The sequence below is a fragment of the Balaenoptera physalus genome (genome assembly GCF_965194825.1).
Source record: "Balaenoptera physalus genome assembly, chromosome: 20".
NCBI lineage: Eukaryota > Metazoa > Chordata > Mammalia > Artiodactyla > Balaenopteridae > Balaenoptera > Balaenoptera physalus.
The window spans coordinates 7,651,022-7,664,943 of record NC_138901.1 but is presented as its reverse complement, the minus strand read 5'-3'; the positions used below and the strand labels follow the sequence as shown (position 1 = coordinate 7,664,943).

Genomic DNA, 13,922 nt, shown 5'->3' with positions numbered 1-13,922 from the left:
CCACTGTGCCACCAGGGAAGTCCCTAGTTAATTTATAATGTTGTGTTAGTTTCAAGTGTACAACAAAGTGATTCAGTTATACATACATATATATGTATATATGTATATATATATTCTTTTTCAGATTCTTTTCCATTATAGGTTATTACAAAATATTGAGTATAGTTCCCTGTGCTATACAGTAGGTCCTTGTTGTCTACCTATTTTATATATAGTAGTATATATAGTATATGTTAATCCCAAACTCCTAATTTATCTCCCTCCCCCCGCCCCATTAAGCAATTTTTAGATAAACTTTAATGGCATTAAGATTTATTCTGGGGGACTTCCCTGGTGGTCCAGTGGTAAAGAATCCACCTTGCAATGCAGGGGACGCGGGCTCGATCCCTGGTCAGGGAACTAAAATCCCACATGCCGTGGGGCAACTAAGCCCACATGTCACAACTACTGAGCTTGAGCATCTCAACTAGAGCCCACGTGCAGCAAACTACAGAGTCCACGCGCCCTTGGAGCCTGCATGCCACAACTAGAGAAGAGAAAACCCACACGCCACAGCTAGAGAGCAGCCCGTGCACCACAATGAAGATCCCATGTGCCGCAACTAAGACCCAACGCGGCCAAAAATAAAATAAATAATAAATAAATCTTAAAAAAAAAAAGGATTTGTTCTGGGAACTTAGTTACCTCTCCCACCTACCTGGTTGTCTTCAATCAGAAACCCAGTGACCTCTGGCCAAGCAGTGGCTCTCTGACCATACTCCTATAAATTGTCCCTTCTAAGAGGGAACCTCCGAATTGACCCTCAAGGGACTCATAACTAAAAGTGTTCTTCAGCAACATGTAGTAGGGTAGATATCGTTTCAGGAAAGTTGTTTTGGTAAAGCCTCTGCAGCCAGCCACCAGCGGGCACAGCCTCCAGGCTTGCCCCAAGATGCCCAGCCATCCATGAGCGGGAAGAGGGAAGCTGTTTTTCAGGTTTGTCTTCTAAAAGATTCTGAGGAGAGTCTATGGGAAGCAAGGACCAGTTCTGGAGTGGGTGCTGTTTCTGAGTGGGAATTAGAAGCACTGGGGATTAACTAGGGACTGGGGGCCATCACGAGGTGAGTGGTTTAGTATTGGGGCACCCCCGCCAATAGTTGGGAATTGCAAAACTTATCTAGGGGTATCATTGGTAAGAAAGCAGCAGTTGCTGAGAGAGAGGGGTGTCTTTCCCTCTTATGACTGCTGCTGACCCTGGGAGAAGTCAGGTTTCCTGCTGGCTCTGCTGCAGGCTTTGTTCGTGTCTCTGTCTGTGAGTCTGTTTCTGTTTTGTAGGTAAGTTCATTTGTGTTGTATTTTAGATTCCACGTATAAGTGATATCATATGGTATTTGTCTTTGTCTTTCTGACTTACTTCGCTTAGGTATGACAATCTCTAGGTCCATCCATGTTGCTGCAAATGGCATTATTTCATTCTTTTTTATGGCTGTGTAGTACTCCATTGTATATATATACCACATCTTCTTTATCCATTCAGCTGTCGATGGACATTTAGGTTGTTTCCATGTCTTGGCTATTGTGAATAGTGCTGCTATGAACATATAGGTGCATGCATCCTTTTGAATTACAGTTTTCTCCAGATATATGCCCAGGAGTGGGATTGCTGGATCAGACGGTAACTCTATTTTTACTTTTTTGAGGAACCTCCATACTGATTTCAATAGTGGCTGCACCAACTTACATTCCCACCAACAGTGTAGGAGGGTTCCCTATTCTCCACACCCTTTCCAGCATTTGTCATTTGTAGCCTTTTAATCATGGCCATTCTGACTGGTGTGAGGGGGTACCTCATTGTAGTTTTGATTTGCACTTCTCTAATAATTAGTGATGTTGAGCATCTTTTCATGTGCCTGTTGGCCATCTGTATGTCTTCTTTGGAGAAATGTCTATTTAGGTCTTCTGCCCATTTTTCAATTGGGTTGTTTGATTTTTTGATGTGGTATGAGCTGTTTGTATATTTCCAAAATTAAGCCCTTGTCGGCCACATCATTTGCAAATATTTTCTCCGAGTCTGTAGGTTGTCTTTTCGTTTTGTTTATGGTTTCCTTTGCTGTACAGAAGATTGTAAGTTGACTAGGTCCCACCATTTGTTTATTTTTGCTTTTATTTCTATTGCCTTGGGAGACTGACCTAAGAAAATATTGGTACGATTTATGTCAGAGAATGTTTTGTATATGTTCTCTACTAGGAGTTTTATGGTGTCATGTCTTATAGTTAAGTCTTTAAGCCATTTTATTTTTGTATATGGTGTGAGGGTGTGTTCTAACTTCATTTACATATGGCTGTACAGCTTTCCCAACACCACTTGCTGAAGAGACTGTCTTTTTTCCATTGTATATTCTTGCCTTCTTTGTCAAAGATTAAGTGACTGTAGGTGTGTGGGTTTATTTCTGGGCTTATTGGGTCCTTTATTTATTTTTTTTTTTGAGTCACCGTGCGGCTTTCAGGACCTTAGTTCCCCAACCAGGGATTGAACCCATGCCCTCAGCAGTGAAAGCGCAGAGTCCTGACCACTGGACTGCCAGGGGATTCCCTTATTGGGTCTTGATATAAAATGTACTTCTTACTGTGGGTCAACATTAAAAAAAAAAAAGGAAAGCCACCATCTGAGAAACTGCTCCCTAGTCTTTTAAACATCAGGACACACATAGAAAATGATTATTTGTTCAGCACAAATGATACTTGTCCAACTCACTGGGGCAAATAAATGAAGCTTCTTGGAGCTTAAGAGGTGACTGGAACAGGGTCACCCTGGACCCTGCCTGGCTGTTCTGTGGTGATGGGCACAATGTCCCAGGCGAGCCCGAAGCACTCGAGGAGCTCCAGTCTGCAGAATAGGAGCAATTACAGCTCAGCAAAAAGCCATCATTTCTGGAAACAGCCAGAGTCCGTGTGGACGAAAAGGCAGGAGTGATCTGAGTTCTGAGACCTGGGCCCAAACAGGACCTTTTGCCACCGACTTGGTTCAGCAATGAACTGCCCTTGAGCCCCTCAGTGTGGGTCCTGGAATGCACCTGCCCTCTCCACCGCCTGGGAGCAGCCCTCACAAGGCGTTCACATGATCACATGGTTTTAGAAAATTTGCAAAATTTGGACACTTAAGCCAGAAGCGGTTAAGCCTGCTATCTCGCTCCACTCAGACTTCCTCTTCATCACGTTTCCCTTCATGCTAGGAGGCCTCAGTGTGGCCACAGCACTGTGTGTTCATAATCGTGTATCTTAGTTCTACAACAGGGCCTCCAACGTTGGAGAGGCTTCAGGCCCCACAAAACCCGCCTCTGCCTCTGCCACCAACCGGGATCGCAAAGGGGTCAGGGCAGGACTGCGCTGTTGTCCCACCTTCCCTCTTATGGTCCTTGTAGCAGCCATTCTTGCACACCCATTACTGGGTGGGTTTTCTCTTTCTTTTTGAAATGTATTATTAATATTTAAAATGCACACAGTAAACAAACAGTACAAAAGAGCACACAATGCACAGTAAGTCACCTGCCAACCCCAGTTCCCAGAGCTGAGCTTCGAAGGGAGAATGCCAAAAACAGTGTCTGGTGGATCTTTCAAGAAAAGATCTAGATCTAGATCCTATCCTATTTTTTATACAAACGGAAGTATATTTATACGCCAGTTGTACAGACAAACCTTAGCAATCTTTCCACATCAGCACATAGAATATGACTTCATTCTTTTCAACCGCTACATAGATTGTATGTGTGGAATTTACCCTAACCCTTTAGGGCAGACTTCATCATGTCCATGACGCACTACTTCACTGCACTTGTCCTGCAACTTCCAGGTGGTTTTGCGCAAGACCTCACAGAAGGCTGTTACCTGTTTCATAATATTTTCTAGTTTTTGATCCTTCACCTAAGAAATCTCACTCAAAAGGAAAGTCAAGCAGGTGGATCCCAAAGTTGGCCACCACGGGTCAGGAAATCAGCTGTTTGCTTAAAAATCAAACTCTGATCCCTTAAGATTAATGATGCACCTGCGCCGTCCCGTGGGGAGTGAGACCCGCCCCCCTCACCCCCACAATTGCGGGTAAAGGTCCACCTCGGAGGTGCGGGAGTTTACATAACTACAGCGGCCGAGTGGGGGCCGCCCAAGTGCTGGGTCACAATGAGTCAGCCCCATTCTGCAAGCTCCGGGTGTCACAATTGTGCCCAGTTCCATTCAGCTCCTCCGAGTCCGATTTAAACCTTCCAGCCTATTAAATGCTGGGAGGGCGGGACTGCAGAGCCAGAGCGTTCTAGAGCGAGCAGCGCCACCGCGAGGCCAGCTGTGGTGGAGGCGGCGGTCAGGTGCCGGCGCTGGGCCAAGGTTCTCCTCCCCGCACGGAGATTCTCACCGCCCACTTCGGAGGGTGTGGGTTTGATTTCAAGGGAGGGATGGCAGTTTTTCTTGACTCTTCTCTCCCAGAACAGAGACTGATTCTTGGACTCATCTCTCTGGCTCAGTGATTACCCAAGTGTGTGGCGGGGGAGCAAAGTCATATAGGAAGTGCTCCCCATACGCTTGCGGACTGAATGAAGATGCCCCAGTAAGTGTTCAGCGCTCCCACAGCAGGTGTAGGTTATAATCCCCATTCCGTGCGTATGAACTTTTGCGTCCAGGGCCTTTACGACGAATTTCCCTGTGACGCGCCCAACTATTTACGCCGGTCCCTCGGAGGACCGGGTGGAGGAGGGTGGGGATTAGTTATGCAACGAGCGGAGTCAATCCGGGCCTATGGTATCGGAGACTACAAGTTCCAGAATGCAGCCTTCCGTTATCGTAGTGAGAGGTCGAGGTTCAGGGAGCCTTCTGGGAACCATAGTCTTGAGTTTGTTTGTGATGCGAGCGAAACTAGGGGGGAGGGGGAGAGGGAGTAAACTATTAGCACGTGACGCCAGGGATCAGGTGGTAGGGCCAGCCTCCGCGCAAGAGCTGATTGGCTGACTCTAATACGAACGACGCCACTAGGGGTGGGCCGAAGAAGGGCGCAAGCGCACTGCGTCCCGAGTCTCGGGACCCTTTTCCGAGACACTATGGCGCTCAACAAGAATCACTCGGAGGGCGGCGGAGTGATCGTCAACAATACCGAGAGGTGAAAACACTACGGAAGGATCCTGGAGAACGGAAGGGCGGGCGTCGAGGGTGTGGGTAGTGGGTGGTGGGTGAGTGGGCGGTGGGGAATAAATCCGTGAAGAGGGGAAACTGATGGGGGGGTGGGGAGTGGGGTAACGGCTGGGGGCGGGGCTGAAGGAAGGTGGTGGGGCGTGAGGGAGGGGCGGGATGTTGTGATCAGCTGTGGGATGGGGGTGGGGCGGCTGGATAGGGTAGGGGTTTGGAGAGACGGGTGGGGGTTTGGAGAGACGGGTGGGGGTTTGGAGAGACAGGCGGAGCCTGTGGGTAGTTCTTGGGCCCCTGTCCCAGAGTAGGTGACTTTAAGAATTGGGAAGAGCTTTAGACAAAAATAATTGCCATTTATTGGGCGTTTACTGTGTGTCAGGGACTACACCTCTTTTGCTTTTTTCAATATGTAAATTCTGTGCGGCAGATACTATTACTATCCACATTTTACACGTAGGGAAACTGAGGCACAGAGGTAAGTATCTTGCCTGAGATCACAGAGCTGTAACAGGAAAGGAGTCCTGATTCCAAAGTCAGTAGCCTTAACTCCCAGTATGTAGCCTTACAGTATATTCCAGAACTGCTCAGTTTCCAGATGAAAAACTGAGGCCCAGAGGTGAAATTACATAGCTAACGTTTGTCACATGTCTGACACGTTTCCTGTAAAGGTGTAAAGGTCTGTCTTTGCCTCTCTCCCTTGAATTCCTGTTGGCTTGGGTCACTTCCCAGAGCAGAGGTCTCCCAACTTCAAGGTTCTTCCTACCCACCCCCCTGTCAGTTCTGTCTCTTCTCCACCTCTGGGCTCCTTGGATGATTTCTCTTCTCTTGCTCCTTGGGCACTGAGAATCAGACCAGCCAGCCCTGGTTGAGCTATGCTGACCTGAAAGCACCTCTTGAAGGAGCATAGGAGGAACCTGAGTCCCCACAGGAGACTTGGTGGGGTCAAAGCCTGGTAGCTGGTTAAGGCCAGCACCCAGCCCAGGGCTGTCATCCGGGAACGCTTGATGAGTCAGAGGAGAACACCCAGGGAGCCCAGACCTCAGAATACTGATTCTTCCTCCATCTTACCTGCTCAGCGACTGGCAGTCCCAGCCTGTTCCTGGTAATGACCTCTTTTCTCTGAGCTGTATTTTAATTTTCTGGTACTGGTCCTCTTTCCCACTTACCCCTCCCCAGTGAAGGAAGTTGTGATATCTGGGAGGCAAAAGAAGACAAATGGAACTATATGAACTTGGACCTTGTTGTCTTGTAATCAGAGAAACTTCACATTGCCCTTAGTGTGTAGCTGCTCTGTGTGCAAGCCAGTCCTGGACCTGGACAAACCCTTTTGATGCCATTTGATAACATCTCCTGGGACTATTTCTTTCTCTCTCAGTGAGACTTTTCTGGAACAAGAATGTATCTATCCTGCTGGGCCTCCTACCCGGTTTAGGACTCATTGCTGCTAAATAATGATGTGCCTTGTTTCAGAAACTGCTTCAGCCTCATTTCTGAAAAAATTGTGTAAACAGTAATTGAAGTCCACATTCAGCATTTAAAACTTGATGTGTAAAATAGTGAACCTTACTCTTCAAATCATGAATCCCTTTGAGAGTGATGAAAACTATGGTCTCTCCCAGGAAAAAGCACGTACATGATCATCTCAAGGGCTAGTGGACTGACGCCCCTGCAGACCCAGCTTCAGAACCCCAGGTTTAAAGGAACCCTGAAGGGAGCCCTTTGGTAACATGTAGAGTCATGTCTTAAAATGTTTGTATATCAGGCTTAAAAAAATAAACCAACAAAAACAGAACACCTGTCATAAGGACCTAAAAGAGAATAGAAGAGTTAACCCAGATAATCTAACCTGATTTGAGGGATTATGGTGTCTCCAGAGCCCTGTGGCTCTTCTATAGCACTGGTCACTTTTTTTTTTTTTTTTTTTGGCTGTGCCTCTTGGCTTGTGGGATTTTTGTTCCCTGACCAGCGATTGAACCCCGGCCCTCAGCAGTGAGAGCATGGAGTCCTAACCACTGGACTGCCAGGGAGGTCCCTGTACTGGTCACTTACGGGCTGTATGTGTGGGGTTTGGAGGAAATTCTATGGAACCCGAGCTTGCTCATCTCTTCCATGGCTGTGTTAGTAGTTTTCTCACAACAGTGTTGAAGCAGATGACGTGCTGGCAACTACTAATAAGCAACTGCTACCCAGGAGGGTCCAGTCCCTGGGGGTGACAGATTGTGACTCCAGCTGTCTCATCAGGGCATTTCCTCTTTTCTCATCACAGCATCCTGATGTCCTATGACCATGTAGAACTTACGTTCAGTGACATGAGGAATGTGCCAGAGGCCTTCAAAGGGACCAAGAAAGGCACCGTCTACCTTACCCCGTACCGGGTACGTTGTACAGCGACACGGTTGGTTTGGCGAGTCAGTTGGTTTGGAGACTCATGGCTCCTGGAGGCTGATGGGAGTCTTGGGTCAGCCTCAGCCTTGTGAGTCTAGTGGCCGCTGAACCCTGGTGAATGTTAGCATGTTTCTGTCACATGCTCCTGGTTCTAAAAGCACCAGCCTCTTCGCACAGCAGAACTGATGGCTAGGCAGTGAATCCATGTAAGTTCCAGAGGTGCTGCTGCAAAATCTCTCTGTAGGTGGATGCAGCCGCTGGGATGACCTGGGCCTGGAGGGGAGAGACTGTTACTACTTTGATTTCTGTAGGAGTAGCCCGTGAGGCCTTTGTGCACATCCAGCGTGATAAATGTGGTCAACAGGATACAGTAGCATGGCCACAGCCTCGGGAGTAGGCAGAGAGACCGGCCAAACCCTGCAAAGCGAGAAATGCCAGACTGCAGAATGGGCCTTGCCTGAGAGTTCCCCAGGCCGACTCTGAGAGACTTCCAGAGAAACACAGATGGATATTCTTGGAAGAGGATCGCTGCGTGCAGCTATCCCAGAGTTAGACTTAAGGATGGTTAGAGGAAGAGGAGCACAGGCCTTAGCGGAGACCGGGGTGGGGTGGGGGTCTCAAAACCCTATCTCTGGGGGTTCAGGCTGGCATCTTCAGTCACAGATTGAAGTCACGGGGGTAAAGCAGAATGTTCTCCACGTGCAGGGTGGGAGACTCTGGCTGTTTGGGCAGAGTCTGCAGAAAGGTTAGGATCGTCCCTTCTCCCGGGATCTGCCACCCGCTGCCGTTCCCTCTTCTCAGTTCTGTGAAGCTCAGGCTGCACTCTCCCTTCAGGAGCCCTGCCCTGCCTCGGCCCTGCCTCTCTGCCCTGGCCTTGCAGGCCCTTCACTTAGGCTCCACAGCCGCCATCTCCTCACCACCACGTCTCAGTGGCAGAGCAGTCTGTCCTGCTCACACGTGCCGTCTGAGCCACACGTTTTTCTTGTGAATTCACACGTCTAGCCTCTCCAGCCCGGCTGCATCTGAGGCCTCTTACTCTAAAAAGCGCTCTCCGGGGCTGGCAGGTGCTGGCTCAGGCCACCCGCCCCAGCCCTGGGAGGTGATGGCCTCCCACACATAGGGGGTGACGGCCCTTGTCCTCTGTCCCTGCAGGTCATCTTTCTGTCCAAGGGGAAGGATGCCATGCAGTCCTTCATGATGCCGTTTTATCTGATGAAGGACTGTGAGATCAAGCAGCCTGTGTTTGGAGCAAACTACATCAAGGGGACAGTGAAGGCTGAAGCAGGAGGTGGGTGACACGGGGGCTTGGGGACACTGACGGGGCTTCCAGAGAGGTGCTCTGCGGCATCTCTGACTGCTGCCCTGGAGGTGTCCTCTTTGGACCCTATCCCCCGAGCCTTGTCTTCTTCCTGGCTCTGGATTAGCTTCCAAGACCAACACTTGGGCTGCCAGCTCTTCAGCAGGGGTGAAGTTGCCAAGAGCTGGAAAGTGCTGACATTAAAGGTGACAGCTCAGATCACCTTTTCAGAGAGGGAAGTCAGCAAAATGACTGTAAACCAAGTGAAAATGCTTATTGTGACCTGGGGAGTGTTCAGATGTTAGGTATGGGAGGGAGCTGTCTCAGGTTCTTGGGAACGGTCTTTCCCCTAGAGCCAGGCAGAGCCCGCTGCCCCTCTGTAACGCCTGGAGAGGCCCTGCTTGGTGGAAGGCTCTTTGCAGACCCCAGAGACCCCTGCGTCGAACTCGCCTTCCCGCCCACGTTCAGCCTGGCCCGAGCCTTGCTGTTGAGCTCACAGTTTTTCTCTGGACAGAAGCCAGGCTGGAGGGGCCTGGGGTTCGTCCTCAGGACCCCTCGGCATGAGAGATCTGCTCTGAACTTGAATGTCAGTTGTTGCTGAGCGTGCTTGTTGCTGAGAAGCTGCTTCACTGGGGGTGGGAGGCCTGAGTGCAGATGTGCTTACAGGGCTGCGCAGTAAGCGGGCAGGAGGTGGCCGGTCTGCAGTGCTGGCATGCGATGTGGGTGGTAAGCCAGAGCAGCCCTTTCCCCGCAGGCCTCCTGGCCGTTGGATGGGGCCTGGAGAGGACGAACAGCCATCTCTTCGGACGTAACTTAAGTTCTTTTCCGGAGCTGTTGATGCACTGTTCCCTTCTCAGGTGGCTGGGAAGGCTCTGCATCGTACAAGTTGACCTTTATGGCGGGGGGCGCCATCGAATTTGGACAGCGGATGCTACAGGTGGCATCTCAAGGTATCAAGGCTCTAAAAATCAGGGGCCAAGGACGCATTGCATGTGTGTGCTATTTGCTCATTTGGGTTTGTTTACTTTTTGTTTTGTTTTTTAAGCAGTCAGGAGATGAGTTTCTGGGCCCCAGGCTGCCCAGGGCTGGGAGTTGGGAAGGAAGCCTGTAATAAACATCACCCTCCTGTACCTCAAAGGCTGGGTTTCCCCTGCCTGGAGCAGGTATAGGACATTTTAACAAAGCTGTTTGGACTCAAGGACATTTTACTGTGGCCTCATAGAAACAAACAAAAACCCAACCATTAAGCTACCCTCAGGCAACCATTTTAAGTCCCCACGGGCTGTGTTCAGCAGACCTCCTCACCTCGTCCCCAGCCTCACCCAGCTCCATTCTCTACCCCACCTCTAGCCTCCTCCTTCCCTCCATCCATCCCTCCACCCCTGTCCTGGACCTCCTCCACCCCAGCTCTGACCTCTCTCCCCATCCAGACCCCTCGCCTCATCCCTGACCGAGGCGGACTCCAGTGGGGAGGGGTGAGGCGTGTCTGCTGTGCACATTCCTGGGACCCTGCAGCTCCCCTCGGCAGGCGGTCGGGCCGCCCTCTCCCCAGTACCCGAGGCCGGCGACACTCATTTCTCTCTCCCCTTGTGCTGTAGCCTCCCGAGGTGAAGCCCCCAACGGAGCCTATGGTTACTCTTACATGCCCAGCGGGGCCTATGTCTTCCCCCCACCAGTCGCCAATGGAATGTACCCCTGCCCTCCTGGCTACCCCTGTCCACTGCCCCCAGCTGGTGAGTGTGTCCTTTGCTGCCCACGCCTCACCCCCCCCCCACCTCCTCCCGCACTGACCACCCTCACCCAGGCCAGGGGGTTGTAGAGGGGAGACTTGTTCTTTGGCCTGCTGCAGGACTGACAGAGCAGCTGGAGGGGCCTGGGAGGGTGCCAGCTACGGGAGCCGGGGCTGGGCTGCTCACTGGGTCCCCGTCACCCTCTTGCCGAGCAGAGTTCTATCCGGGACCTCCCATGATGGACGGGGCCATGGGGTACGTGCAGCCCCCGCCGCCGCCCTACCCCGGGCCCATGGAGCCTCCAGTCAGCGGCCCCGATGTCCCCTCCACTCCTGCAGGTGAGGGCCCTGGCTGCTCCCCGTGGTTGCACGGAAGCCCCAAATAATGTATGACCGCTGGCCTAGGGACGATCCCAGGGGACCGGCAGCGCGGTGGCCTGGTGGCGAAGGGGTAGATTCCAGCCCCCACGCTGTCCTTTAGCTGGCCGTGTGCCCTGGGCCAAGGAAGGTCCCCCTCTGCACCGCAGTCTTCTCATCCACAAAACGTGCCAACGGCACCACCTGGGGGGTTTGTGGTGAAGGTCAGGTGGGGCAGGAGGTGTAGAGGGACCAGATGGGACAGTGTGGCATGCAGTAAGTGCTCAGGAAAGGTTCACCACTGTTTTATTGATGGAACTGGGTCCTGAGCACCAGGGGGCCGGGGCCATGGGGGCAGCCGGAGGAGGCGGGGAGGGCTGGTCCCCGGGGCTCTTCCCCAGTTTGTGTGTTCTCAACAGCTGAAGCCAAGGCCGCGGAAGCAGCTGCCAGCGCCTATTACAACCCAGGCAACCCACACAATGTCTACATGCCCACGGTGAGCGAGGCTGGTGAGCGGGGCCGACGGGACCCGCGCAGCTCCAGTTTGCTGGGATTTAGGGGCAGGAGAGACCTCGTCTTTCTGACCCTTCTAACATGATCTTTCCTTTCTTCCTCAGAATCAGCCTCCGCCACCTCCTTACTACCCCCCAGAAGATAAGAAGACCCAGTAGACCACTCACACCCCCCTCCTCCCGCCTCTCTTTGTTCTTTCCTCCCCTCCCCTCCCCTTGGGGCTGAGTCTGGGGTGGGGGGCGGGCCTCGTCCTTTCTCCAGGTCTGATTATAAAGCAGTCACCAGGAACTAGCTTGGGGTGGGGGAGGACCTCTTGACTTGGATGATTATAAAGCAGTCGCCAGGAACTAGCCTTGAGGGGTGCGGGGAGGGCCCCTTGACTCGGGAGCGGTGCCTCCCAGCTTCCCACGTGAGCCCAGAGCCCACAGCACTTCCCTCTCACCATCCCCGGGGGGCGTCCCCCTCGTTCCTGTCCTGCTCTCATAGCTTCTACCCACGGAGGGACTCTCTGGCCGCCTCCTCCGCCGCAGTCCAGCTCTCTCGTTTTGTAGCCACTTTATCCTCTCGAGCTTTGCCCTCCCCAGGGACCCCTGCCAGGCCCTGCTCACATTCCATCCACTCTGGTCTGTGCCTGGCTGTGGAAGGCCACCTGTCTGCCAGACTGTCAGCCTACATTCCATTCCCAGCCAGCCTCAGCCCCCGTCGTGCTCGCCTTCCCTTCCCTGTCCTTGGTCATCCTGTTGCCACTGCTTTTGACTTTTGGAGCTTTCCCACGAGCCACCAGGGGGTGGGTGGCATCAGGGCCAGGCTGCTGCATCTGGGGAGGGAGCCCCTCTGCTTCCCTGCTAGTTTTTCTGGCACTTGTTTCCCTTTGCCTTCTCTCTTTTCCCTCTAGAAGGGGCTTCTTGGATTGGAGCTGGAGAATGCATGTCCACTTGGGGGCTGCCGGGAGGGCCGGGAACAGACCCCTGGGGCCTGGCCTGGGCGCTGACCATGACCTCTCGCCGGCCTCTGGGGCCTGGCCTGGGCACCTGGGGCTGGCGAGAGGTCCAGCCAGGGGCCTGACCCCTGGGGCCTGGCGTGGGCGCTGACCATGACCTCTCGCCGGCCCCTTAGCCTGCCCTCTTCCCTTTAAGCTTCTTGCCTGGTTGGTGATATGCCCCCTGGATGCACTAAAATTTGCTCCCATTTGCTCCTGGATTGGCTGTGAAGAGAGGAGATGGTTATTTAAAGAGAATTCCCTATTTATTTGACAAAAAAATTCAGTTAATATATTAATGTGAAATAAACCCTGTTTGCACCTTGATTTGTCTGCTGAAAATGTGAGCTAGTAAAAATGAGTGACTCGACCCTGTCTGGCTCTGCCTGTGGTGACGAGGCAAGCTCTCGGGAAGGAGGGCTGTCGGGCTGCTAGGGGCCGGCGGAGGCCGTGTTCCCTCCCGTGTGAGAGTCCCTTGTTCTCCTGGCCTATTTGGGCCCAGGATGCGAAGGCCTCTCCTGTGTCTGTTCCATGGCAGTTGCTCAGCAACTGTGCCCACCCACCGAGTCCCCTGGGGCCTGGCGCAGCCCAGCAGCTGCCCTGGGTGGGAGGCGTTGGCAAGAGGGGCCAGGCTGGACGTGAGTTCCCGCGTCCCTGGCTGCTGTGCTCACCGCCTTGCCTCGTGGGAGTGAGCGGGCACGTCAGTGAAGGCCAGCCATTCAAGACTGGCCCCCTGCAGTGCCGCCTGTGGTGCCACCCTCCTTGTGAACCCTGGGGCCAGGGTCGGGTGGGAAACGGCCACCGTCCATGCCCAGGCCTGCACCCCCCGGACCCTGGCCTGGAGGGAGGCCCTGGGACCCTGTGGTGGAGCTGAGCCCAGCACCGGAGCGTCCATTTTCCTGTCCCTTCTGGGCCGAGTCGCCCTGTCAGGAGAGGCTAGGCGGTAGCCTCCCCAGCCTGTTCCCTCTGCAGCCCCGCCCAGCAGCTCCTGGGGTTGACTGAGCCCCCTACAGGGGCGTTTGAAGGGAGCACCTGCCCGACCATCCTTATGGGGGCAGGGGCCGCGGGGCCGTCCCTGCCCCGCGCAGCCTGGCGCTGTCACCTCGGTGGAATGTCACCTGGGGAGCAGAGCAGGTTGAGCAGTTGGCCGACGGCGGGGGAGACGCCTCTCCGGGGCCTCCACCCTGTCCCCCGCCCACCCCTACCCCGGGTCTGCGGCCGGTTCAGGGACACCTGAGGGTGAGAACCCCACCGGCCAGGGCAGCGTCCCCCACTCACCTGGATGCGGCAGGCCCGCTGCCCCCCTGCCCTCATGCCCCCTGCCCGTGGCGCTGGACCCTCCCCAGGGCCCCTGTGGGAAGGTGGGGTGGGGCGGACCCGCCCACCTGGTCTACCTCTGCCTCCAGCCCAGCCAAGTTCCTCCCAGGATCCCAGCCAGCGGGGAGGGAGGAAGGAAGGTGCAGGGGCCTGGGAGCCGGGGCACCCCAACCCCAAGGTGGTGAAACCCCGGCCTGACC

General features: G+C 53.5%; 1 protein-coding gene across 2 annotated transcripts; it reads left to right on the top strand.

The window, feature by feature from the left end:
- The first annotated feature begins 4,968 nt into the window (after nucleotides 1–4,968).
- WBP2 (WW domain binding protein 2) lies at nucleotides 4,969–12,732 on the top strand. 2 transcript variants are annotated; one of them, XM_082440718.1, is made up of 8 exons: nucleotides 4,969–5,119; nucleotides 7,412–7,520; nucleotides 8,683–8,818; nucleotides 9,685–9,777; nucleotides 10,426–10,560; nucleotides 10,773–10,895; nucleotides 11,333–11,409; nucleotides 11,531–12,732. In XM_082440718.1, the coding sequence occupies exons 1-8, from the start codon at nucleotides 5,061–5,063 to the stop codon at nucleotides 11,582–11,584; spliced, it is 786 nt and encodes a 261-aa protein (XP_082296844.1). In that variant the 5' UTR covers nucleotides 4,969–5,060; the 3' UTR covers nucleotides 11,585–12,732. The 2 variants fall into 2 exon arrangements, with proteins under 2 accessions (XP_082296844.1, XP_082296845.1); XM_082440719.1 differs by lacking the exon at nucleotides 10,426–10,560.
- Nucleotides 12,733–13,922: the final 1,190 nt, after the last annotated feature.

Coding starts and splice junctions, on each gene's coding strand:
- WBP2 (XM_082440718.1), top strand. CDS start 5,061: ATGGCGCTCAACAAGAATCACTCGGAGGGCGGCGGAGTGATCGTCAAC. Junction 10,561..10,772: donor CTGTCCACTGCCCCCAGCTG/GTGAGTGTGTCC, acceptor CTTGCCGAGCAG/AGTTCTATCCGGGACCTCCC. Junction 10,896..11,332: donor TGTCCCCTCCACTCCTGCAG/GTGAGGGCCCTG, acceptor TGTTCTCAACAG/CTGAAGCCAAGGCCGCGGAA.